At 46.2% G+C, this 24,799-nt stretch overlaps 1 protein-coding gene across 3 annotated transcripts in view; it reads right to left on the reverse strand.

Annotated features, from left to right (window-relative positions):
• Positions 1-24,799, reverse strand: part of TWF2 (twinfilin actin binding protein 2) — a 75,971-nt gene that overhangs the window by 32,935 nt on the left and 18,237 nt on the right. For 2 of the 3 annotated variants that reach the window (XM_005285297.4, XM_005285298.4), the window contains exon 2: positions 13,135-13,212. The exons of the other annotated variant lie outside the window; for it this stretch is intronic. In XM_005285297.4, the coding sequence (XP_005285354.1) occupies positions 13,135-13,212 (78 nt within the window). The remainder of the gene's footprint in view (positions 1-13,134; positions 13,213-24,799) is intronic. 3 annotated transcript variants of the gene reach the window in all.

Genomic DNA, 24,799 nt, shown 5'->3' on the forward strand with positions numbered 1-24,799 from the left:
CATGTGATCTGTAGGGTCAGGTTGGCAGATTCCCACAGATTTCCTTTGCTTGCAGGGGGCAGGCATGCGTGTTCCTCAGTCTTTACCCTCATCATCCACATCTCTGGTACCAGGACATCCTCAAACCACTCTCCACCACAGCTGAATTAAGCACGCACACACAAACCAGTGATCTGTTCCGCTGCAGTTGCGGCAGTCGCAACTCAACCTGTTTGTTCCCAGCTGGCAGATCAGTGGGAAGATCTCAGGAGAGCTGAACGTTTCCCTGGGGAATGGCACTACACTGCAAGACAGCAATAAAGAAGTCAGACTAGGGAGAACTACTAGGGCACCGATCCATTCACCCACCCCCTTCTGTCAACACAGGATTGTTCCCCACAGCAATGTACCATCAAGTGCTTTGTCCAGCCTCATTGCGAATGACAAACAATGGCCAGTCCCGTCATCTCCTCCAGGAGACTATTCCTCAATCCAGCAGAGCTCCCCATTATATCCTCGCCGATATTCAACCTTCACTTAATTTCATTCTGCTACCCCCTAGCTACCTCAACACCCCTCCTAGGTGTCAACACCCTTTGTCCTACTGACAGATGTGCAGTTCCCACTTCATCCTGCACCCAGACTGTTTGGTTCCTTCCTCACAAACAATCCCTTCGCGCTCTAATCATCTGTGCTGCTAAGACATCCAGAGTCTCTGGAAGTGACCCCCCCCCCCCCCCCCCCACACACACACACACTTTACACATCACATCTCAAGTCTCTAAAGTACATTTTCCCCCATAGCTACAAAGTACACAACTATCAACAGTACTAGATAGAGGGATCACGCTTCACATGCAGACCTATCTTTGAGCAATTGTCTCTATCCCCAGATAACCAGGGTCTTGTGTTAACACAGGTCCCCCCAACTCGAATAATGAGGGGAGCGGGAGTGGAGAGGGGTCCAGCAGGACGTTCTCAGAGAGGAGTCCTGGCTTTGGAATTTGTTTCCTTTCCCTTGCTCTGCTAGAACCTGGATCAGGGAAGCATTAGAACATACTGCCAGATCCACCTGTATCGCCCTTAAAGGTGGCGTGCTGATGACTGGGGGCTGGGTGAAGGAGAAGGGAGTGTTTGGAGTTGAAGAAGGTCCCACCCTTTAAGTTTTACAGGCATTGCTCTCTCTGTTTGAGAGAGTTTGCTTAATAATTGTGTTGTCTATTTTGGAGTCAAATGAAATAAAACCCACAAGTGCACCCCACCACCCCGTCAGGAGCTGATGGATTTTACTGGTTACACTAATACTGATCCTAACATAAAGGGGAGAACAATTCTGGATGCCAAGTCAGGCTACCAGGACGATACAGCAGGGAATGGAAACCATAAGCAAGCACAGGACAGAGAGCCATTGCCAATTTCAAATCAATGGAAATTAGTCCATTAAAAAAAATTCAGGTTTGGCTCATTTGGGTGCTGAAATTTAAAATATTTTTTCGAGTTCCATTTTTAGACATCCTAAGGGGCTTTCTGCTCCTTTGGAAGGGACTGAAAGCAGGTCAGTATACTCAAATCCGGCCCTACATCCTCTCTGGGCACATCTCTGCCTGCAACCGCCTCCATTTCAGCTCTGCAGCAGCTGTTGATGGTGAAGCCCTTCTCACAGCGACTGGGGTCCAGCATGCCTGTGAATTCCCACGGAGCAGCGCACAAGAGCGAGGTCATGGTACTACCACAGGAGAGACAGTGCAAGTGAGCATCACCAGTGAAATGAATGATACGCAAAGAGCTGTCAAACGCACAAGCTCAAAGAATCCCTTTGTGTTATAGTAGTCTTGGGTACAGAACTTTCAGCTGGGAAGTGTTTTTTCAGTTGGACAGTGTCCCTTTGACTACTTCTGCTGGCTCCAGGAGGAGACGCCAAATATTCTGAAAAATTCCGCATTAACTCAGGAAGAGAATGGAGAGATTGAAAATGCTGAAAAGGAAAGGATCAGGCTATCCCTTGGTCCCCATGAGATGGAGGGCTCTCTTCCAGCAGCAGCTGGCCATAGCCTCAGGCAAAGAAAACAAGCACAAGTACTGATGGCACTCATACCCTATAACAGCAACCAAGAAAACTACTTGGGCACATGAAAATAGATGAGACACAGAAGATCACCAGTGCTAGCCAGTGTGCTGTATGTCTCTCTCAGGTTAAAGACTGTCCTGTCACAGAGCCTGATCAAGAACCCAGTGAAATCCATGGGAGTGCAGCCAGTTTGGGCAGTGAGTGAACCTGAAGTGAGGCCAGAGACCCCAGCCAGTAGAAGAAGCAGCAGCCAAAGCAAGGTCCTCTGGACAGTCACAGAACTTTCTCTGCCAGGTGCTGACTGGCTGTTTGTTCCAACCTTCTCCCTCCCTCCTTGTCCTTTCACCTCTGCGTCACACCTCCTGCCCTTACCTACAGGATGGTAACAGCAGACAAGAGGCACCTGCTGTTTGGGTTACAGGGGGCACCTCCAAACTCCAGACGCGCAGAGGTGAAGGGACAGACACCCACTGGGCAGCACAGGATTCGGAGGGCTGTAGTGGGGGCTGAGTATTTAGGATCCCTTGTCTGCCTTTCTCTCGCCGGAAAAATGGGTTGCATGGGGCAATTTTTCCCTTTAATTTGCAGACCAGCTCTCCAGACAGGTAGCTCCATCAGTCGAGTGAGGCCCTGTTGGTCTGCAAGTGCAAACAGGCAGGAACACGATTAGAAGTTGTAGAGTGGCTAGGACTTAACGATGGACTTCTGTCTGATTCCAGGAACACCTCAGTCCTATCTACTTTCACCATTTAGTAACCAGGCAGGGGACAACAGCATTGGAATTGAGTCCCCTGGTTTGGTTACAGATGTAGCATAGACTAGCCTGAAGCTCCAAGTATTTAGGCAGCAGACACATAATCCTAAAGAAGCTGCTAACAGGGAGCCATTCCCAGGGCTCCCACACCCTCCAAGGCAACAGTCAAACAAACATGGGTGTTTCCAGGCTTGAAAGGAAACTAAACCACAGGAAATCTGGTCAGGGAGAACAGTGCATTACAAGTCAATTTCCTTAGGCGTCCTGATCTCACCAATACACAATTGCAGGTGTCAATAAGAGAAGTAATTTCAGGTGCAATTCCCTAAAGTGCTCAGCATTGGCCTAACGCTGCTCCCATTGAAGTCAATGGTAAAACTCCCATCGACTTCTAGGGCAGCAGAGCTACGTGGATGCTGAGCGTTTCCTAAAAATCTCACTCTCTGTTTCTATTAATCCTTGTTTCTACTGGATGAGTTTTGGGGGCAAACAAGATGGCACCGACTTCCAACTATCCAGAAGTCACACTGTCCCTGATCCTTGTCTCACCTTTAGGAATTGCCAGCGAGCATTTAAACAAGCTGTCAAAACAGACAGACAAGAAAAACTGGCAAACCAATAAATGATTTTCTTTGGTGTATTTTAGCTTCAAACTAGCACAGCATATAGGCCTGAGATGCACAAGATCTGAAATGTATTAAAAAAAAAAAAGTATCAGTCCTTATGTCACTGGTCAGCAAGTAGCTACTGCTGTTACTATTAAACTGTTTATTCTGCAGGTGTTGCTCTGGTGAAGTATTTTAGGAGGAAAAGGAGAGATTAACTCATCAACCTGAAATGGCCTACAATCATCGCCTGCTAGGGCAGCATTTTAATTTCTCTGCAAAATAACCGACAGTAGGTGTGATTTTCTAAACTCTGCACATGCAACCATCCACCCAATGTGCATTGCACAATTGTCACAAATAGTTATGTAAATCGAGTCGCTTAGCATGCAAGCAGCCAGAGAGATGCACTTGAGAAGTATCTGCACAGTTGATAAGATTAATCCATAGGTGTGACTGTTGGCAGAAACCTCAGTTTCCTCTGAGCTCTCTCTCTGCTTTGATGTTTTAATGATGCTCATGCTAATTTCAGTCCCTGCTTTGCCAGTTTGCCTTTGCTGCTGCTGCTGCTGGAGTCTCTACCACTGCTGCAGTCAGATGCATCACTTATCTTTCACTATTTACTATGCTTCCTTCAATTGCTACCGTAACTAATGTGATGATTTGCCTTGTTCCTTTCTCAGCTTTAAAAGCTTCCCTCTTCTCTTAAGATCGCTCCAATCTAAAGAGAGAGGCACAAAACTAGATAAAAAAAATGAGAGCAGACTCTTAGGGCTGGAACACTGCATGACTTTGTGATTCACTGCGCCTCAGACTTAAATAGCTCCTTCTACATCCCAGACTGGCAGCTCCCCATCTCCTTCCTTCCAACCCCTAACTGCAGAAAAGCTCTGCTATTGAGCTAAAGGCTGCGTGACTCCACCCTGGGCCTATGGCTTGGCAAAGGTAAGCAATTAATTGCTCTGATTCTTACAGAGAGGATTTGAATCTCATCCCCTCAGTACAATGTTCACTACTAGACCCTTGCCTGGAGAAATGGAAACCAATAGGTGGGTATTAACTAGGGTTGCCAACTCTGACTAAAGCTATTCCACGACATTTCCCCCAACATGACAATGTCATTTTCTTAAAATATCCTATTAAAATCTCCCGGATTGCTTTCAATAGTCACCAGGAAAGCCATGCAGATTCTGGGAGACTCCAGGCCAATCCCAGAGGGTTGGCAACCCTACTATTAACAAATACCAAACAGCAGTGGAATACCCTGTTCCCACCTCCGTAAACAACGGGTTATAGATGGGAGGGAAGAAACCAAACGGGACTAGGGCAGTCGAGCAAGTGAAGGTCAGAAAAAACTTCTCAGACAACAGAAGCAACCCGTGAGTTGACAGCAAACCCCAGGGAAGCAGTGAAAGCCTGATGGCATTAAAAAATAAAGCCAGGACACTTGTCGGCACATTTGTTAGGGTCAAAAAGCTGAAATACACTCACTCTTCCCCCAGTGCCATTAATGCCAGCTTCTGCCTCAAGCAAGACATGCATAGTTCAGAGAGCAGAGGGGTTTTCTGTCCAGTAACTGCGTACTGTGAACGGAAGAGTAACTGTGCAGCTGAAGACTAAGCAGAAGAACGGTTTTGGTCATGTGTACATTCACCATTCCTCTTGCCTTTTCACTTCCAAACATTCAGTGCATTCGCTGTGATGCTCCACAGCATTGTTTGCTCCCAGGGAACACAGAGCACCTATTACTACCACAAGAAGGCCATTTGGATCAAAGCAGTTAAACAGCTCTACCTAATGGTAAGCCCACATTTATCATACACTTCCCATTTCTCGTCTACACAAAGGGTGGCCCCCCAGGCTTCCCCAGCAGCACACATCAGCCTGTTTCCACTGAGGAACTGAGTTTTAAACACACACTCCCAAGTGGATATATTCCCACTTTTTATCACTGGAGCCATGTGACTCACACAAACTTTTCGAACGTTGAAATGAAAATCTGGGGCCCTGCAGGGAAAACCAGGCAGATGTCTCTTTATGTGGCTTGTAACATTTAAAACTGGACTGGATAAGCAAGATGATCTAGGTAATATTTCTAGGTAATATTGAGATATACCTATCTCAGAACTGGAAGGGACCTTGAAAGGTCATCGAGTCCAGCCCCCTGCCTTCACTAGCAGGACCAAGTACTGGGGCAAAAATCAGTACTTGGTCCTGCTAGTGAAGGCAGGGGGCTGCCTTAGAGAGCAATCCTGCATTGGACGCTGGCGAGCAGGTTCCATGAAGCAAGAGGAATTAGAGATAGAAAATTAACCCATCACTCAATTACCATGAGAAACAACCAATGCCCCCTGGCAGAGCAGAGATCTCTGCAGGTGTCCTAACCTAAGCAGCCATTTGTTAACATTTTACAAGAGGCACACACAGCTGAGCAGCAGTGGCTCTGCCCCCTCTCACTGGGCGCTGACTCACACCACTCCAGCACAGCACATTCCTCTCACACATTGTTCCTGGGGCCAGGAACAGAGTCTGGGTGCTTAAATGCTGATCACTCCTTTCCCTCAACCCATATATGCACACAGACCGCAGGCTAAGTCACCAAGCACAAGCTAGTCTGTCTGCAGCCAAGAGAGCTGCACTGCAGTAGCTGTGGATGGAGAGAAACAAACCACTTAGCTTTAGGCAATACCTTTGACTCTCTCAGCATAAGTTCAGAGTTAAGGCCTCATTATACATCCTCTTGCCAGAATTACTTGCATCTTGGACTGGGGGGAAACTGATGCTAAGCATTTTAACCCTTGGGAGGACAGGCACAGAATTCAGCAGGGATAGCAGTGACATGCTGCCCCACTGGCTGGCAGGCAGGTAAAGGGATAGACAAAGTATTTAAAAATAAAACCGGGGGGGGGAGGGGACATGTGCTCCCACAAAGACTAAAGTAATAGGGCATAATGGATTCCTCCAGCTGGGATTCATGGGTGGCTGACAGTTGCTTTGCCTCATTTGCTGTGTCTCCTGTGATCTCACGCACGTTCCAGTTCATTCTGTGGTGATGCTGATCTCTCAGAGTTCCTTAAGAATCAACTTCAAACACAGAGTTTGAAACGATCCGGATCCCTTAGCATTTTTGTCCAGAACCTCAAGGTCCAGATCTCAAGTAGGCTGGAAGATCTGCTTCTTTTCTCCCTGGACAACATTCTGCCAGGCCCAGCATGGATGGGCAAGGAAGCAAGGAACCTCCATCAGCAGGCACTGAAAGTTAGCTTGAATTTCTGTCAGGGTCACAGGCTTGTCTGATCTCAAAGCTAAGTGGGTTTTGCGGTCGATGTATCTATTCTAAAAAGAAACAGGAGACTGACCCCCAGTCATTTCAAACCTAGCGGGAGTGTCTCTATTGTGCTGGCTTCCTCCTAGTTTTCCTACTCTTAGCATGCGCTGGAGTTCTGTGTTCAATGACCACTAACAGTCATGACTGTACCAAATGGTGCTTCTAGAGAAACTTTGCTTCCTTAAAAAACATGCAAGGGTTTGCCCTGGGGGGAGAGGAGGGTTCTCCCTTTGCCCACTGCCTTCACCACCACTTGCTTCCCTCCCCCTAACCCTCACTTCTCAACTTCACATGCTCCCCATTGCTTCACACACAAGCTCATCCCCGGATTTCCTTTCCTAGTCCTGCTTCCTTAGACATGTCATTTTGCTACGGCTGGTCTCTAGTGACAAGGATTCTGTTATTTTGGCCAACCAGTTCTGCAGTGACAGCTCTTAAAATACATCACAAGTGACTGTTCAAATGGAGCAGTGCAACATTCAGAAAGATTTCAACTTCCAACAGATCGGGCTCTGGGGAATGATAAAACTTTGATCAAGAAGCACTGCAATGGAGCTAGAAGGCAGATGGAACAAGAATAGGAGAGGCAGCTGGGATGGAACTGAACTGTGCCAGGCTTAAAGCCCAGGGTCTGTGGAGATGTGAGAAATAATAAATAAAGATGCCTCCCCAACCACCCCCAACTACTGCATGACTCAACTGGGGAGAGATTTGCACAGGCTAAGGATTTTTCGGAAAGCCTAATCCATTACACAGCATGCTATTTACATTTGGGAGAGTGCTTTGCTTCCTGACCCCTTTTAGGCTTGCTCACAGAATAGCCATTAGCAGGCTGCTTCACTTTTAATTACCTTAAAAGGCAGACGGTCCACAGCTTCAGTCTCCTGCTTACGGAGCTGGGTGGCTGTTCTGCAGTGATGTCTGCAGGAGGACAGACAGACCTCAGAATAGTGGCAGGAGAACACTATAAAGAGAAGTCATTAGTCTCATGACAGCCTCTGGAGCCATCCTGCCTGGTGTTCCAAGCACAGGCCCAGGACACAGGGACTCCCAAACTGTAATCCTGGATCTGACACAGACGTTGGGCAAATCATAACCTCTCTGCCTCAGACTCCCCATTTCCGAAAAAGCAGAGAACTGTCCGAGAGGCAGGAAGTGGAGACTCTTTGGGGCATTACTAGTGTTACCCAATACTGCTGTGCTCAGAGCTACTGTGGTGAGTGGCTAATTTAAGCCTATCTACTGCATAGGGTGCTGGACACTCCTTGAAGATGAGAAGTGCCAGGTAAACACCAAGTATTATTATACCCTGAACAGGACAGCCGGTGTCAGGGTAAGACTTTGGTAGAAATCCACACTCTGCCTAACACCTAGAAGCAATCCAAGCAGAACCCGCAGTGCATGACACAAAAATGCTTTGCAATAAAATTTACTTTCATAAAACCAGAAAGTGTCTCAGCATCTTCCATCTAGCCCAGTGGTTCTCAATCCACAGGCTGGTTGAGGCCTAATCAGCACACAGCTGTGGCCCATGGGGCATCCTCGGGGCCATACAGGTAGCACATATATTGTGTGGATGCGGCCCACATAACAGAGAGAGCTGCATATGTGGCCCACAATAGTAAATAGGTTGAGAATTACTAATCTAACCCATAGAATAGCAAATGTGATATGATAGCCAACCCCAAGTTCAAAGAGACAACGAGTGGAAAGTTCTAACTTCGCAGCACAAAGCACCTCGCTAGGGAATAGCATTGACAGCTGCCAAGCCTCAGGGTCGGCTAGGTAGAGAGGGGGATGGTGGATGCAGGCAGGCAGGGTCAGTCTGGCACCATATCAATCCATTTCTCTGCTAACATGTCCATTAAATTTCAGGCCATTTTAGCAATGCCAGCCTATGACAGAATAGCTGAACGTGCTTGCTTTCATTACTCATTTGCTGAGCTTTCTAACCAAATACGAACGGAGCATAAATATTTTTAAATAAGCGTCATTGCACTGGATGTGCTCAGGACAGCAATGGGATGGTTTTCTAATACGCTCCCTTCTCCCTAATCTGGTAACTGAGCTGCCATTCCTGATGCAGACACGCTTGGAATGGTATTGCAACCAAAGATGGAACGCCCCATCCTCAGCCTCCTCCCTTCCCCATTCCTCTATGCCAACTCCCATTTAGGGCCCCAACTCTCCTCTCAGATCCACACAGTAGATCTCGATCCTCCTATTCTGCTCTCCCTACATATGCAGAACGGGAAAGCAGAATACTGGAATATGGCCTCCGGTTATCTCGTAGGTATCACTTTCAAAAAAGGAAAATCTAGACCAAAGACCACCCTATTTATCCTAGGCCTCCAGTAATTTTTTATCCTCAAGAGTCCCCTGTGAGGCAGTGCAGTGCTGCTAACCTCATTATGCCCCAGTTCCCCACATGGGCAGACATAGGAAGTAATTTGCCATAAGGTCAAACGGAGTCAGTGGCAGAGCAGCAAATCAATCTGGGTCTCCCATGACCCAGGCCAGCATCTCAACCACTAGCTCATCCTTCCTCATTGCAGGAGCTCCCCCTTTCTGACTCCTTAAGAGAACTGAAGAGGCTATCAGCCCAAGAGTCAAACCCAGTATCAGAGCACTGGCTCACTAGAAGGATTCAATTGGCAGCAATCATACCTTCATCAGTGGGTCTTGCCGCTTTGTGCTTTGATTCAGTGAAATTCATCACTAGAGCCAACTGCTATTACCCCTCAACTCACCTTCTAGCCCAACAACTCCTAGTAAACTGGTGAACTAGATCTCTGCATTTCCTGTGACCATCCTGCTAAGACACGGTCAGGCATTTCTGATGGGTAAAAAGCCATTTGCCAATTTTCTCTGCTGTACTACAAGAGCCACACACAATTTAAGGACTGATGATAATTCCAGGTTAGCTGCTAGCAATTCTACACAATCTCTGTTGATCAGATGCTAAGTCCCATGGTCTACACCTATTCCCCGCTCCACTGTCAGGAGCTTGGGCGATACACAGTTCCCCACAAAAATCATCATTGGAAGATTCATACAGGAAAACCAGAACTCCTGCCCCGCATATAAGGGGAGCTCACAGTTAAATCCTCCCATGCAGTTCCCCATGGGGTCCTCAAGTTCTACAGCAACATGTCATGCAGATGAAGATATCCCATTCAGTCTCTGCAGCGACGACATGAGTACGGCTCTCATGAGTGGTGACGAATGTATCCTCACTGAGATCACCAGTTGCAAATAATCCAACACTGAATCAGCTGCACTGAGGGGAAATAGTGGGCACCCTGCTTATGCATAAACCTTACTGAATTGATCTTACCAAGAGCCCTGTGAGCCAGGCAAGGATTATCCCTTGTTACAGAGGAGGAAATTGCAGCGCAGAGAGATTAAGAGCTTTATTTTCAAAGATGCTGAGAACTCTCAGCTCCCACTAATTACTCTGAAGGGGTCGACGATCAGAACATTTGAAAATCAGGCCCCAAGTGACTCTGCCCAAGGTCACAGTGAGTCAGTGACAGAGCTGGGAACAGAACTTGGAACGCCTGACTTCCAACCCGTGGTTTCGTCACAAGACTGTCCTTCCTGTGATTCCTAATGTCCAGCCTCTACCTGGAAAATCCCTGGGTATTGCAACATGCCAGGGCACATGGAAGCAAGCAGAATCTGCTCAACATTACCAGCATGACTTGCACTAGTTCCTCATCCAGCATGGAAAGGATACAAAACTAACACCGAGCAGAGAGAGATACTGACTCACATAGGATAGGTTGAAGGGGATGATGGAACATCCTGGTATATCTGGGTATGATAATCTATGCAAGAGGAAGCAAAACAGAGCTGATTGGTCGTAAATTCATTACACCTCCTGCTCCATGGGTAGCAATAACTAGTCAGTTTCCTATTATGCACTCCGGGTCCAACTCTGTGCAGCACCTCCGCCTGGTACCCCAGCAAAGGCCTCAGCACACGGGTGGGAGTGCAGAGGTGGCTTTATGGGTCTTAGGTTCTGATGTGGGGGAGGAAGTAGCCCTTGTGCGAGTCTGAGTACACCCTAGCTGCTCTAACTTATGCAGCACAACTCATATAGCACCAAGAGCTATGTGCAGGCTCTCTCCTGCCCCCTGCACATCCCCTTATGCTAGGGTCTGCACAGAGGACAGCATAGGGCTGTTTTTAGTGGCCCTCTGCAGTGTGCACACCACAGGAGCCAGTCGCAGCTCCTTTTCAGCCCCTCTGTGCAGATCGAGAAGTATGTAGGGGCTGAGGTGGGACACAGAATCGATCGCTAACGTTTACCCCCCACAAATTCATTGAGAGCTACAGTGCAGATTTCATGCATTTCCACATGCTCTGGCAGTACTGCAGAGAACAAACCCTTGCGATGCTGAGGGATCAAGCATACAAAGCACTGGCCAGAAGAGAACATAGATACAATGCATGCTGCTGTATTCTATTACAGGATAAACAGACATCCTCTTTCGCCAGCTGATTTCTGAAGTCTCCACCTGATGGAGCCAAAGACAAGCCTGCCCGTCACCCCCAAAGAGAAACATGCCCTGAGCCCTTCTGCCCTAGCAAGCAGCTAATGGGCTGGCACGTATTAACATCTGCAGTGCAGGTTTTACAATGGTCAGCTAATCAGTAATGTAGCCTGCTCTGGGACATATTGCAGTTAGGGCTATGGAAAACCTACCAAAAAGGTTCTGTAATAAGTTAACAGGCAAATCAACGCCTTGTTCCATTTATTTATTTGATAAATGTGAGCTACCGAAAGTTACCTCTTGATAGCCCAAAACATGCCACAGATTGATTTGCTCCACTCAATTTTAACCCAAAATAGAAAGAACAGGAACTGGAAAAAATCCTAAAGCACAAGAAACTGGGGATATGAAAGCCATAAAACACACTGCGACAGGAAGAAATGCAGTCTAGGATCTGGTCCGAGTGAACACCTTCACTTACTCTCTCTACATCTGGGGCCAGCTCCCAAGCAGCTGTAAGTCGCAGTCCTCCACTGACTAAGTGAAGCTGAGCCCGTTTACACTAGCGGAGGATCTGGCTCTGGAGTTTTGCTCACCCTATCCTATGCTGCTGTCAGATAATGGAAGGAGAAAGCAGCCATTTGGCTGACTCGGCCCTGGTCCACGCTACAAATATGTGTTGGTATAAAGATGCCGCTCAGGGGTGTGAACAAGGCAGTTAAACCAACCGAACTCCAGCGCAGATAGCGCTATGTCGGGAAGGCTTCTCCCAGCAACTGAGCTGCCGCCTCTCGGGAAGCTCTCCCTTCAGCACAGGCAGCGTCTTCAGTATGCGCGAAAGCGGCACAGCTAAGTGTAAACAAGCCCTCTGGGATGTTGCTCTTCTGAGGCTATGTCTACACTACAGCTGGTGTGTGTGTGTGTGTGTGTGTGAGAATCACCCCCAAGTGACATAAGTTACACCAATGTAAGCACCAGTATGGACAGCGCTATATAGGTGGGAGAGCACCTCCCATCGACATAGCTACTGCCACTGGCGGGGGGCTGGAGTACTTAAGCTGACAGGAGCGCTCTCTCCCACTGGCTTAGAATGGCTACATTCAAGAGCTTACAACGGCGCCACTGCATTGATGCAGGTCTGCTGCTGTAAGCTCTCTAGAGACTAAAGGCACACCTACACTAAAGAGACTGCTGAGGGAAAGCTCAAGCACCAGAATAAGGAACAAACTCCCAGACTGGGAACAATCCTATACCCACTCACCACCTCATTGAAAAAGGCTACACTAACGGTCCAAAGCACTGCCATTTACAAGTATTCCTGCAGCATCTGGGGCGATTATCCTGCTCTTGGATGTTTCTATAGCACCCATCACCCAGTGGGGGGGGGGGGGGTCTCCGTCCTGTAGGATTCTTTCAAAGGCAGTTGGCAAACAGCCCCAGGAAAACAGAACAGTCTACACCAGCAAAGCCATATTGTCAGGACGCAGCCGCAACATCCAAGAGACCTGACAGAGAACAGCAAAGCAGATACCAGCACCGCATCAGGGCAGACTGACTGTGAACCCCTTACTGCCACTGCGAAGCGGTTACCGGCTGCCTGCACAAGTGACTGCTCCCCAACGGAAACAAGTGGTTCACAATAGGTCCCATAGAGATACCACTGAAGAAAATAAAAGGCATCAGAATTCTGCTCCTTTAAAATGTCAGCTGTGTTCACTGCACACTGCGCACCCGGCAGTCTATTCTGAGCAGCCGCATTCCAGGAGCCCCTAGCAGGATTTTCCATCGGCAGCAGCAAGGTCTTCTCCGTTATAGCAGGATCAGCCACAGCCATGGAGAAAAGATGTTGACAAGGGAGGGAAACAAGGCAGCGCAAAGAAATGGAATTAAATAGAACTTACCATCCTCAATGACGACTTTGATGAGACGAATCGAGCCATTCCGGGCCTTGGCAAAAAAGTCCTTTAACTCTGGGGTGGCTAAAAGAACCAGAAACATCGTGATCACTTAGTAGACAAACCAAATATTATTCTGCTCTTCAAACCAAGTAAGGGGGAGGGAGGAGGGGACAAAAACTAAAAAAGAACTAAATGGGAGAGAGTAAAAAATCCCTGATGGTAAAAATGGACAGAATAAAAACAAAGCAGCTGATTTCACTTGCTGTGTGATCTACACTGTGGAGGATACGAAGTCCTTTTTCTCAGAGGTTTCAGAGTTAAATACTGGCTGGGAGCACATGTGATCCAGAGAACTTGATACTTGGACTGGGTGAACATAATCGCCCAAATTTAGATGATAGTTTGGCTGGGGCAGGGAGTGCAGGCTCAAGTGTCAGTTTATTAAGTGTGCAGCGTATCCCAGTTTGCATGTGGGGCAGGGGAAGAGGGCGGCTGGAAGGTGTGATGATGGGCAGAGTCAGCTCTGTTGTGTTCAGACACTTGCCTTGGTTACGTTTTGCTTTGGATGCTGTACAGAGCATGTGACCTCCAGCAGGAAGGCTGCATAACACAGAAGCTGCCAGAATGTTATAGGAATCGGAACTGTAGCCACTTTGAATTTCACTCTCTGCTTGTCCCACCGTGACCCCTCAAGGATGAGCTGTGATAAACCTTGGGAACTGAGGACTCAGATTCTGCAGAACGGAGACCTGTTTGTGTGTTAGGCTTTCCCCCAGGGCCTGAGTAGCTTTGGTTATAAGAGAATAATGCAGGCCAGTTTGACCTAATTAATAGGTAGCAGGTTTAAAACAAACACAAGAAAGTATTTTTTCATGCAACGCACTGTCAACCTCTGGAACTCCTTACCAGAGGGTGTTGTGAAGGCCAATACTATAACAGGGTTCAAAAGGGAGCTAGATAGATTCATGGAAGATAGCCATTGATGGACCTATTAGCCAGGATGGGCAGGAATGGTGTCCCTCAGGGCCGGCTTTAGCAGGTGCGAGCCCCATGCCAGGACGCGAATTGTCTCGCGCCCCCCCGCCCCGACTCCACCCCCTCCCTGCCCCATTGGATCCCTCCCCAAATCCCCGCCCTGGCCCTGCCCCAGCCCCGCCCCCTCACTGCCCCATTGGATCCCTCCCCAAATCCCCACCCTGGCCCCACCTCTTCCCCAAGCACACCGCATTCTTCCTCCTCACCCCTCCCTCCCAGGCTTGCACTGATCAGCTGTATGGTGGCGCAAGCGCTGGAGGGAGGGGGGAAAAGCAAGACGTGGCTTCCCCCCCCCCCCCCCCCGCTACTCCAGCAAACCCGGACTTTGCGGGGCCCTCTTAGGCGCGAGGCCCCATTCCGGGGAATTGGCCGAATCGGCTTAAAGCCGGCCCTGGCGTCCCTAGCCTCTGTTTGCCAGAAGCTGGGATTGGGTGACAGGGCATGGATCACGTGATGAATTCCTAGGATGTCTTCCCTTTCTCCCACCAACCAAGTTTACCGGTGACTGTGGATACTTATCTAGTTAGAATCAAAATCCTAGGGAGGCTAGCAGATAACCCCAGTCATTCATCCCAGAGGATCCGCACTTTATATGCTCTCAAACATACAAAGGAATCGCTCCACCCCAGGCCTCACAGAGAGGAAACCATCTCTGAGTTAAACTCACCAGCTGTTTAACAGCATCCAGCAACACTTGCAACAGCAGCTTAGGGCAGGAAGTGGAGAAGAGTCCGAGCCCAGTTATGACCAGAACTAGTATTTAAGCTAATAATCTGGGGCTGGCATCCCTATTCTTGCTTGATATCTTAATAAAAATGAGCAATCAGAGCTTGAGTTACATCTAACCTGCAAGAAAGCATTTCCAGCAGACAGCACCCCAGACTACCTCCAACACAAGGGTTTTCTGCTGGCCTTTGAAATGCTACATGTTGGTTTCCAGGTAAAGAAGCCACCATAAATATTCAGAGAGGGGAAAGACTTGGGTTAGAACAGGAAGTGCACCATACAGCAGTAACCTGGCCAGTATCACATCACTACTGCATGTGGCCAGTCATCCCTAGTACACAGAGGGAACCTGGCTGCTCTGTGGAGAGATAAGACATGCCAGATGGGTAGCCGGGATCAAAGGGTACCTCAATACTGCAAAACACACCACAAACCAGGGCAGTGAGTCTCTGAGCCTCAGAGCCTGGGTCAACTGACTCAGGCCCAGGCTAAAGAGCTAAAAACAGCAGTGTAGACATTCCCACTGGGGCTGCAGCCCGGGCTGTGAGATGCACCCACAGCTCTACACCGGGCTCCAGAGCCCAGGCTCCAGCCCCAGCAGAAATATCTACACTGCTATTTTTATCCCCATAGCACAAATCCGAGTCAGTTGGTCTGGACCCAGACTTGCTGCCGTGTGTGTTTCTGGGTGTTTGTTTGTTTGTTTTTTGGCGCAGTGTAGGCATATTCTAAGGAGCTTAATGAAGTATTAATACGAGCCTAGAGTTTGCAATTTTACTGGGGACAGATTGACAAAAGGCCAGGGAATACCACCAACTCTGACTGCCCATTATATTTACATATAGAAATGTAACAACGTCCTAAAGCCTGCAGCCAAATGGAGCATTAGACTGACTCAATGGGATTTTTAATACATAACATCAGTTACAGGCTGCCTTTCCCAGCCCATTCAGTTTGACTGGAGGAGGAGGAGGAAGGAAGAAGAGGTTACTTTAAGTTCAAATAATATTGACTTTTCTGGACTTCTGTTCCAGCTGAGGTTTCATTTGTCACCAATCACAGGAAGTGCCTACAAGGCTTACTTGTCTGCATTAGAGAGACTGACCACTCTGCTTTGCTCTGCTTTCTTACAGCCCAGAGTCAGAACTGCAAAGGCAGCTTCTCTTGAACTCCACAGAGTTAACCTCAGAGGCACTTATAAAACCTGAGCGACATGCAAACTGGATGTCTGCAAAGTCTGGCCCAACACCTCTGCAGTGTTTCCAGGCTTTTTTGAGGGTGCTGTGTCTCAGAGATGGGACCAAACGGAAAGAGGGATATTTTGGACGAGAGTGGGAGATGAAAGGAAAGGCCACTACTGTTCCAAGCATCAGGCCTTTTTAAGCACCATCTGGTCTTCCCTGGCTTAATCTTTCACTAAACATGCCAGCCAGATGGTCACAAGCCCAGCCCTGTATTTTATAGCACAGGTCCAGACTGCTTGATTACGATGTGGAGCACATGCTCTTTCCCTCCACACTTCCAGGGACAAGGAACTCCCTCGAATGAAGTCTTCAAACCACCGGGAATCGGCAGCGACAACAACGGTTCTAGCTGGGGAGGACTTGTTTCCTCTCTCAGGGACACGCAAAGATCTCTGGAGCTCACCTTTCAGCCAAGTGTCTACGGTATCTCCACCAATATTGGGAAGGGCCTTTAATTTCTTCCTCCCACCCCTCTTCACTGAAGATATACTCCATAACTAACGTGAGAGGTACATCACAGTCCTTGCAATGGACAGCCCTTTCAAGCAGCCCAATTAGTGTCTATATTACTCAAGTGCATCCTGTTTGGTGATTTGGATGCTGTGCACAAACACATTTCTAAGCATTTCCTGGGCAGTCAGCCTAGAACACACCAGTGCTGTAAGTGTCAATTATCTGATTCTTCACCAGTCAGCTGTGCTGGTAAATCTCCATTTTGTACCTCATGAGCCACCTCGATATCAATACTTTGATTTGTCAAGACCAAATTTTCCCCTCCTCTTCCAGGGTCACACTGCAAATGCTTGTTACAAACCTCGTTGCCAAAGACAGATTTTAAATCAAACTTTGTAACAAAAGGGACTTGCAAGGCATCTGCAGAGGTGGCCAACAAATGCTTCAATATCCACAGGTAAGTAGCATTACAAAGGAAGCTGTCACAATCTCACTTGTTAGCAAAGAGCTGCACTGAAAGGCTGCTGGTCATGCTGAGTGCTGGCTTCAATTCCCTTCCACTGGGGGCCATATCTCTTCCACTTACTCCTGTGATGTGAACAGGAACATCAGACACCTGGGTTTTACCGTGGAAACACTGCAACAAACTTGAATCCATTCCCACAGGGCTTCTTCCGAAACATCACGGGCAAGGCACCGCTTTTGAAGTGCAGTGGGAACTGGTTGTGACGTTGTGCAGTCTATATGGTTTTATAAAAATATAAGTGAATATAATGTAACCGGGATATGCTTCATGCAAAAGGTCTCTTGTAAGGTATCATTACAAAGTGCATAATCTACTGAGTGTGATCATCCTATTTGTAGAAATGTACCACTCTTGTATCTAAAACTAGAAATATAAAACATAAGTCTGAGGGCCTACTGTAATTATGTAAAGTGTGGGCCATTAAGGATGGTTTGGAATCTTGATGACTCCCATTGTCTGCAGATGGCTGTATTTATCTGTGAGTCTTCCTGTATGTGTGTGTGCTGTCAAGTGAGTAATGAAGTCTTGCAGTGACATGTGATCATGTCACCTGAACTGGAATCCATCTTTAACCTGGTGCTTTTCCAGTGGGGGGTGGAAACCCAGAGGGACAAAGGGTTCCCGCCTTATGCAAAAGATATATAAAGGGGTGGAAGAGAACAAGGGGAGAGAGGAGCCATCATGAAGAATCCCCTAGCTATCACCTGAGCTGCAACAAGAGCTGTACCAGGGGAAAGAATTGTGCCCAGGCCTGGAAGGTGTCCAGTCTGAGAAAAAAACTTACCGAAGCATCTCTGAGGGTGAGATTATCTGTATTCAGTTTGATTAGGCATAGATTTGCGCATTTTATTTTATTTTGCTTGGTGACTTACTTTGTTCTGTCTGTTACTACTTGGAACCACTTAAATCCTACTAAAAAGAACAGGAGTACTTGTGGCACCTTAGAGACTAACAGATTTATTAGAGCATAAGCAAATCCTACTGTCTGTATTTAATAAAATCACTTTTTATTTAGTAACTTACTCAGAGTATGTATTAATACCTGGGGGAGCAAACAACTGTGCATATCTCTCTATCAGTGTTATAGAGGGCGAACAATTTATGAGTTTGCTCTGCATAAGCTTTATGCAGGGTAAAATGGATTTATCTGGGTTTAGACCCCATTGGGAGTTGGGCATCTGAGTGCTAAAGACAAGCACACTACTGTGAGCTGTTTTCAGGTAAATTTGCAGCTTTGGGACAAGTGGTTCAGACCCTGGGTCTGTGTCTGGAGCCAGACGGGAGTGGCTGGCTCAGCAAGACAGGATGCTGGAGTCCTGAGCTGGCAGGGAAAACAGAAGCAGGGGTAGTCTTTGCACATCGGGTGGCAGCTCCCAAGGGGGTTTCTGTGATCCAACCTGTCACACTGGTGCAAAGGATTCTGGGGCACATCTGAGAACCATTTACAAGGGAACACATGGAAAGAGGTTGAGAACTCATTTGGAAATGAAACATTCACAGAAAAGCTCCCTTAGTACAAGATCTTCCTTGCAGCTGCCCGTCAAACATGCCAGGGCTTCTCTTCTCTCTAATCCACAGGCAGAACTCTTGTTAAAGCAAATGCTAATTACATGGACAGGCAACGACAGCCTAAAGCACTAAAATGCATTAAGATGTTACTGTTTATGTAAATTCATAACAGCGACAGTTTTCAGATGCCACAGATTAATTAATAGAAATTTCTCAGAGGCCACTACCTTCTCTCTCCCTCCACTTCCCAGTTGGAGGAAATGGGAGAGAATTGTCCATCAGGCTGGGACTTTGTGAATTACAGCAGTTATAAGCCCCTTAGAAATGTAGGGATTTGAAATAAACTCCAGAGACTTAATGATTGCAGGTTGGGGTGTGTTACTGGGTGGGGAAAGCCCCATAATTAAGATCCATTGAGATGAAATAGCAATGCAGGCAGTGTGACTGGGGGCAGGGGACCCCTAAAATTAAGGCATCTTAGGGGAGACAGGAACTCTATAAGCCAAATGGTATTGCAGCCAGAAAATTGCTCAAAGAAACGGGAAACGCGCTCTGCATAGCTGCAAGATGCTCTTTCTGTTTCAAGAAGACTGATCACACTTTCATCCTATCCCAGCACCAGCTCTGCTGTCAGAGACAAGCTAGTTTTAACATATTCGCCACATGAGCTTCCTCTGATATTTTTATCACCTTTCCCATACCTGAGCAGGCTATTTCCTTCCTGCCCTGTTTGTGGCAATCTACCACTCAACAAGATCCTGGGGAGGGGGGAGGAGATGACAAAAAAAAACGCTATATACAGTTGTACTCACTGGAACCCATGAAAGTGAACAAAACACCTCAGTAAGTCTTTTCTGACCCAAATTTCTATCACACTGGTAAAGCAGAGAGACAGTGTCTAGCTTAGGTATTTATATAGCTCCAATCACTGAATAGAAAACACTGGGAGAGCTCTAATGCAGATAAACAAGTTTTTCTTCATTCTTCACCCTAAGTAAACCTTACAGTTGGTAAAAGGTGCTGACTGACAGCCCTCAGAATTTATCCATTCTATTTAGCTGCAGGTCAGGTACTTAAAGAGTCATTTAAAGTAGAGAGTAGTATTTTCCTGGTAAAAACTGTGGGTGGGCTTTCCAAAAGCACAAGAGTGACTTTGGAGCACAAATCCCATTGCAAGTCAGCGGATTTGTGCTCCTAGATCACTGGGGCAATTTTCAAAATCCCATCATGGCTCTGAGGAAGGTCAAATAGCAAATAAACCAGAGGGAAAAGGGAAAATGTTAGTTAAGGGCATTTTCAGTATAAGCGCAGAGCACCTGAACTTGACCACTTCTCTTAGCAGCCTGTAATAAAACTTGACAAGTGTTGGAGGTTGTCCCACTAATCTCACTCCCTAATAAGTAGGGCCCTACCAAATTCACGGTCAGAGGATTTTAAAAATTGTAAATTTTGTGATTTCAGCTATTTAAATCTGAAATTTCACAGTGTTGCAATTGTAGGGGTCCTGACCCAAAAAGGAGTCGGGGGAGGGGTGTCACAAGGTTATTGTAAGGGGGGGGGTTGCGGTACTGCTACCATCACTTTTGTGCTGCTGCTGGCTGCGGTGCTGCTTTCAGAGCTGGGCAGCTGGAGAGCGGTAGCTGCTGGACAGGAGCCCAGTTCTGAAGGCAGAGCCGTTGCCAGCAGCAATGCAGAAGTAAGGGTGGCATGGTATGATATTTCCACCCTTACTTCTGTTCTGCTGTTGGCAGGGTGCTGCCTTCAGAGCTGGGTGCCTGGCCAACAGCCACCGCTCTCCAGCCACCCAGCTCTGAAGGCAGCGTAGAAGTAAGGGTGACAATACCACAACCCCCCTAAAATAACTTTGTTTACCCCCTGCAACTCCCTTTTGGGTCAGGACTCCCAATCTGAGAAACACTGGTCTTCCCTATGAAATCTGTATAGTATAGGGTAAAACCACACAAAAGACCGGATTTAATGGGGCAGGACCGGATTTCACAGTCCATGATGCATTTTTTCATGGCCATGAATTTGGTAAGGCCCTACTAAGAAAGCATTCCTGAAAACCTGCTAGGACATTACCATATTCACCCAAGGTTCTTGATGAACTTTGTGCAGAGCAGTGACTGCTCTAAATAATAAGATGGGTGAACTACAGTGCCTCATATTAAATGAGAATATTGATATAATAGGCACCACAGATAGTTGGTGGAATGAAGATAATCAATGGAACACAGTAATACCAGGGTACAAAATGTATCGGAAGGACAGAACAGGTTGTGCTGATGGGGGAGTGGCACTACATGTAAAAGAAAGCGTAGAATCAAATGAAGTAAAAATCTTAAATGAACCAAACTGTACCATAAAATCTAGATGGATAGTAATTCCATACTTGAATAATAAGAATATAGCAGTAGGGATATATTACTGAGCACCTGACCAAGATGGTGATAGTGACTGTGAAATGCTCAGGGAGATTAGAGAGGCTATTACAATAAAGGTTTCAGAGTAGCAGCCGTGTTAGTCTGTATCTGCAAAAAGAAGAACAGGAGTACTTGTGGCACCTTAGAGACTAACAAATTTATTAGAGCATAAGCTTTCGTGGACTACAGCCTACTTCTTCGGATGCATATAGAATGGAACATATATTGAGGAGATATATATACACACATACAGAGAGCATAAACAGGTGGGAGTTGTCTTACCAACTCTGAGAGGCCAACTAATTAAGAGAAAAAAAGTGTAAAAGAAGTATGCTCACACTTCTTATCAAACTGTCTGTACTGGGCTATCTGGATTATCACTTCAAAAGTTTTTTTTTTCCTCTTAATTAATTGGCCTCTCAGAGTTGGTAAGACAACTCCCACCTGTTTATGCTCTCTGTATGTGTGTATATATATCTCCTCAATATATGTTCCATTCTATATGCATCCGAAGAAGTGGGCTGTGGTCCACGAAAGCATATGCTCTAATAAATTTGTTAGTTTCTAAGGTGCCACAAGTACTCCTGTTCTTCTTATTACAATAAAAACACTCAATAATAATGGGGGATTTCAACTATCCCCATATTGACTGGGTACATATCACTTCAGGATGGGATACAAAGAAAGTTTCTTGACACCTTAAATGACTGCTTCTTGGAGCAGCTGGTCCTGGAACTCACAACAGGAGAGGCAATTCTTGATTTAGTCTTAAGTGGAGCATAGGATCAGGTCCAAGAGGTAAATATAGCTGGACCGCTTGGTAATAGTGACCATAATATAATTAAATTTAACATCTCTGTGGTGGGGAACACACCACAGTGGCCAAACACTGTAACATTTAATTTCAGAAAGGGGAACTACACAAAAATGAGGAGGTTAGTGAAACAAAAATTAAAAGGTACAGCACCAAAACCTTGCAAGCTGCATGGAAACTTTTTAAAGACCCCATAATAGAGGCTCAACTTAAATGTATACCCCAAATTAAAAAACACAGTAAGAGAACCAAAAGAGAATCACCGTGGCTAAACCACAAAGTAAAAGAAGCAGTGAGAGGCAAAAAGGCATCCTTTAAAAAGTGGAAGTTAAATCCTAGTGAGGAAAATAGAAAGGAGCATAAACTCCAGCAAATGAAGTGTAAAAATATAATTAGGAAGGCCAAAAAAGAATATGAGGAACAGCTAACCAAAGACGCAAAAAGTAATAGCAAAAATATCAGAAGCAAGAAGCCTGCTAAACAACCAGTGGGGCCACTGGACAATCGAGATGCTAAAGGAGCACTCAAAGATGATAAGGCCATTGCGGAGAAACTAAATAAATTCTTTGCATCGGTCTTCATGGCTGAGGCTGTGAGGGAGATTCCCAAACCTGAGCCATTCTTTTTAGGTGACAAATCTGAGGAACTGTCCCAGATTGAGGTGTCATTAGAGAAGGTTCTGGAACAAACTGATAAACTAAACAGTAATAAGTCACCAGGACCAGATGGTATTCACCCAAGAGTTCTGAAGCAACTCAATTATGAAATTGCAGGAGTACTAACTGTAGTCTGTAACCTATCATTTAAATCAGTTTCTATACCAAATGACTGGAGGATAGCTAATGTGACGCCAATTTTTAAAAAGGGCTCCAGAGGTGACCCTGGCAATTAAAGGACGGTGAGCCTGACTTCAGTACCGGGCAAACTGGTTGAAACTATAGTAAAGAACAAAATTGTCAGACACATAGATGAACATAATTTGTTGGGGAATAGTGAACATATTTTTTGTAAAGGGAAATCATGCCTCACCAATCTACTAGAATTCTTTGAGGGGGGGTCAACAAGCATGTGGACAAGGGGGATCCAGTGGATACAGTGTATTTAGATTTTCATAAAGCCTTTGACAAGGTCCCTCACCAAAGGCTCTTGAGCAAAGTAAGTAGTCATGGGATAAGAGGGAAGGTTCTCTCACGAACTGGTAACTGGTTAAAAGATAGGAAACACAGCCTAGGAATAAATGGTCAGTTTCAGAATGGAGAGAGGTAAATAGTGGTATCCTCCAGGGGTCTGTAGTGGGCCAACTCCTATTTAACATATTTACTCCCTTTTCCAGATCATTTATAAACAATGAGGTGGAAAAATTTGCAGATGATACAAAACTACTCAAGATAGTTAAGTCCCAGGCAGACTGCAAAGAGCTACAAAAGGATCTCTCAAAACTGGGTGACTGGACAACAAAATGGCAGATGAAATTCAATGTTGATAAATGCAAAGAAATGCACATTGGAAAACAATCATAATATACATATAAAATGATGGGGTCTAATTTAGCTGTTACTACTCAAGAAAGATTTTGGAGTCATTGTGGATAGTTCTCTGAAAATATCCACTCAATGTGCAGCGGCAGTCAAAAAAGCTAACAGAATGTTGGAAATTATTAAGAAAGGGATAGATAAGAAGACAGAAAATATTATATTGCCTCTATATAAATCCATGATAGGCCCACATCTTGAATACTGCGTGCAGATGTGGTCGCCCAATCTCAAAAAAGATATACTGAAATTGGAAAAGGTTCAGAAAAGGGCAACAAAAATGATTAGGGGTATGGAACGGCTGTCATATGAGGAGAAATTAATAAGACTGGGACTTTTCAGCTTGGAAAAGAGGCGACTAAGTGGAGACATGATAGACAAAATCACGACTGGTGCGGAAAAAGTAAATAAGGATGTGTTATTTATTCCTTCTCATAACACAAGAATTAGGGGCCACCAAATAAAATTAATAGGCAGCAGATTTAAAAACAAACAAAAGGAAGTATTTTTTCACACAACGCACAGTCAACCTGTGGAACTCTTTGCCAGAGGATGTTGTGAAGGCCAAGACTATAACAGGGTTCAAAAAAGAACTAGATAAATTCATGGAGGATAGGTCCATCAATGGCTATTAGGCAGGGATGGTGTCTCTAGCCTCTGTTTGCCAGAAGTTGGGAATGGGCGACGGGATGGATCACTTGATGATTACCTGTTCTGTTCATTCCCTCTGGGGCACCTGGCACTGGCCACTGTCGGAAGACAGGATACTGAGCTAGATGGACCTTTGGTCTGACCCAGTACGGACGTTCTTATGTCACTTGTCTCTGGTCTCGACAGCAGGTGTTTCTTTTTATGAGAGGCCATGTCTGAATTAATAAGGACCAATCAGCGAACAAACAGGGCAGCCATTTCCAGACAGTAATACTAAACTGAGAAGCTTGAGATGAAACTGGAACCAGAGCCATGGGCCTGAATGCTTCTAATGAAGGGCCGCTACAAGAACAGGGGCCAGACAGAAGAGCCTAAGGGACAGAGGGCTACAAGTAAAATGCACAACACAGATTCCCAGGAGGTACCTCTGGCAAATCTATTTGCAGCCATTAGAAGCTGGGCAAAAAGGCTGTTTTTCAAAAGCCTTCTAGACAACCCATGTTCCAGTCTGAGCACTAACACACACCGAATGTAGTCAGAAGAACATACAACATGTTTGCACTAACCAGAGAATGACATCAGAGCACACCGAGCCTTGATGAAAGGGTAACTCAGCCTGTAGGAGTATGTCTACACTGGGAAGTGTGATTCCCATCATGGATAGACAGACTCAAGCTAGCTCAGCTCTGCTCCAGCTAGTGTGCCAAAAATAGCAGTGTGGACGTTGCAGTATAGACAATGGCTCGGGTTAGCCT

Source organism: Chrysemys picta, chromosome 7 (assembly GCF_011386835.1).
Source record: "Chrysemys picta bellii isolate R12L10 chromosome 7, ASM1138683v2, whole genome shotgun sequence".
Taxonomy (NCBI): domain Eukaryota; kingdom Metazoa; phylum Chordata; order Testudines; family Emydidae; genus Chrysemys; species Chrysemys picta.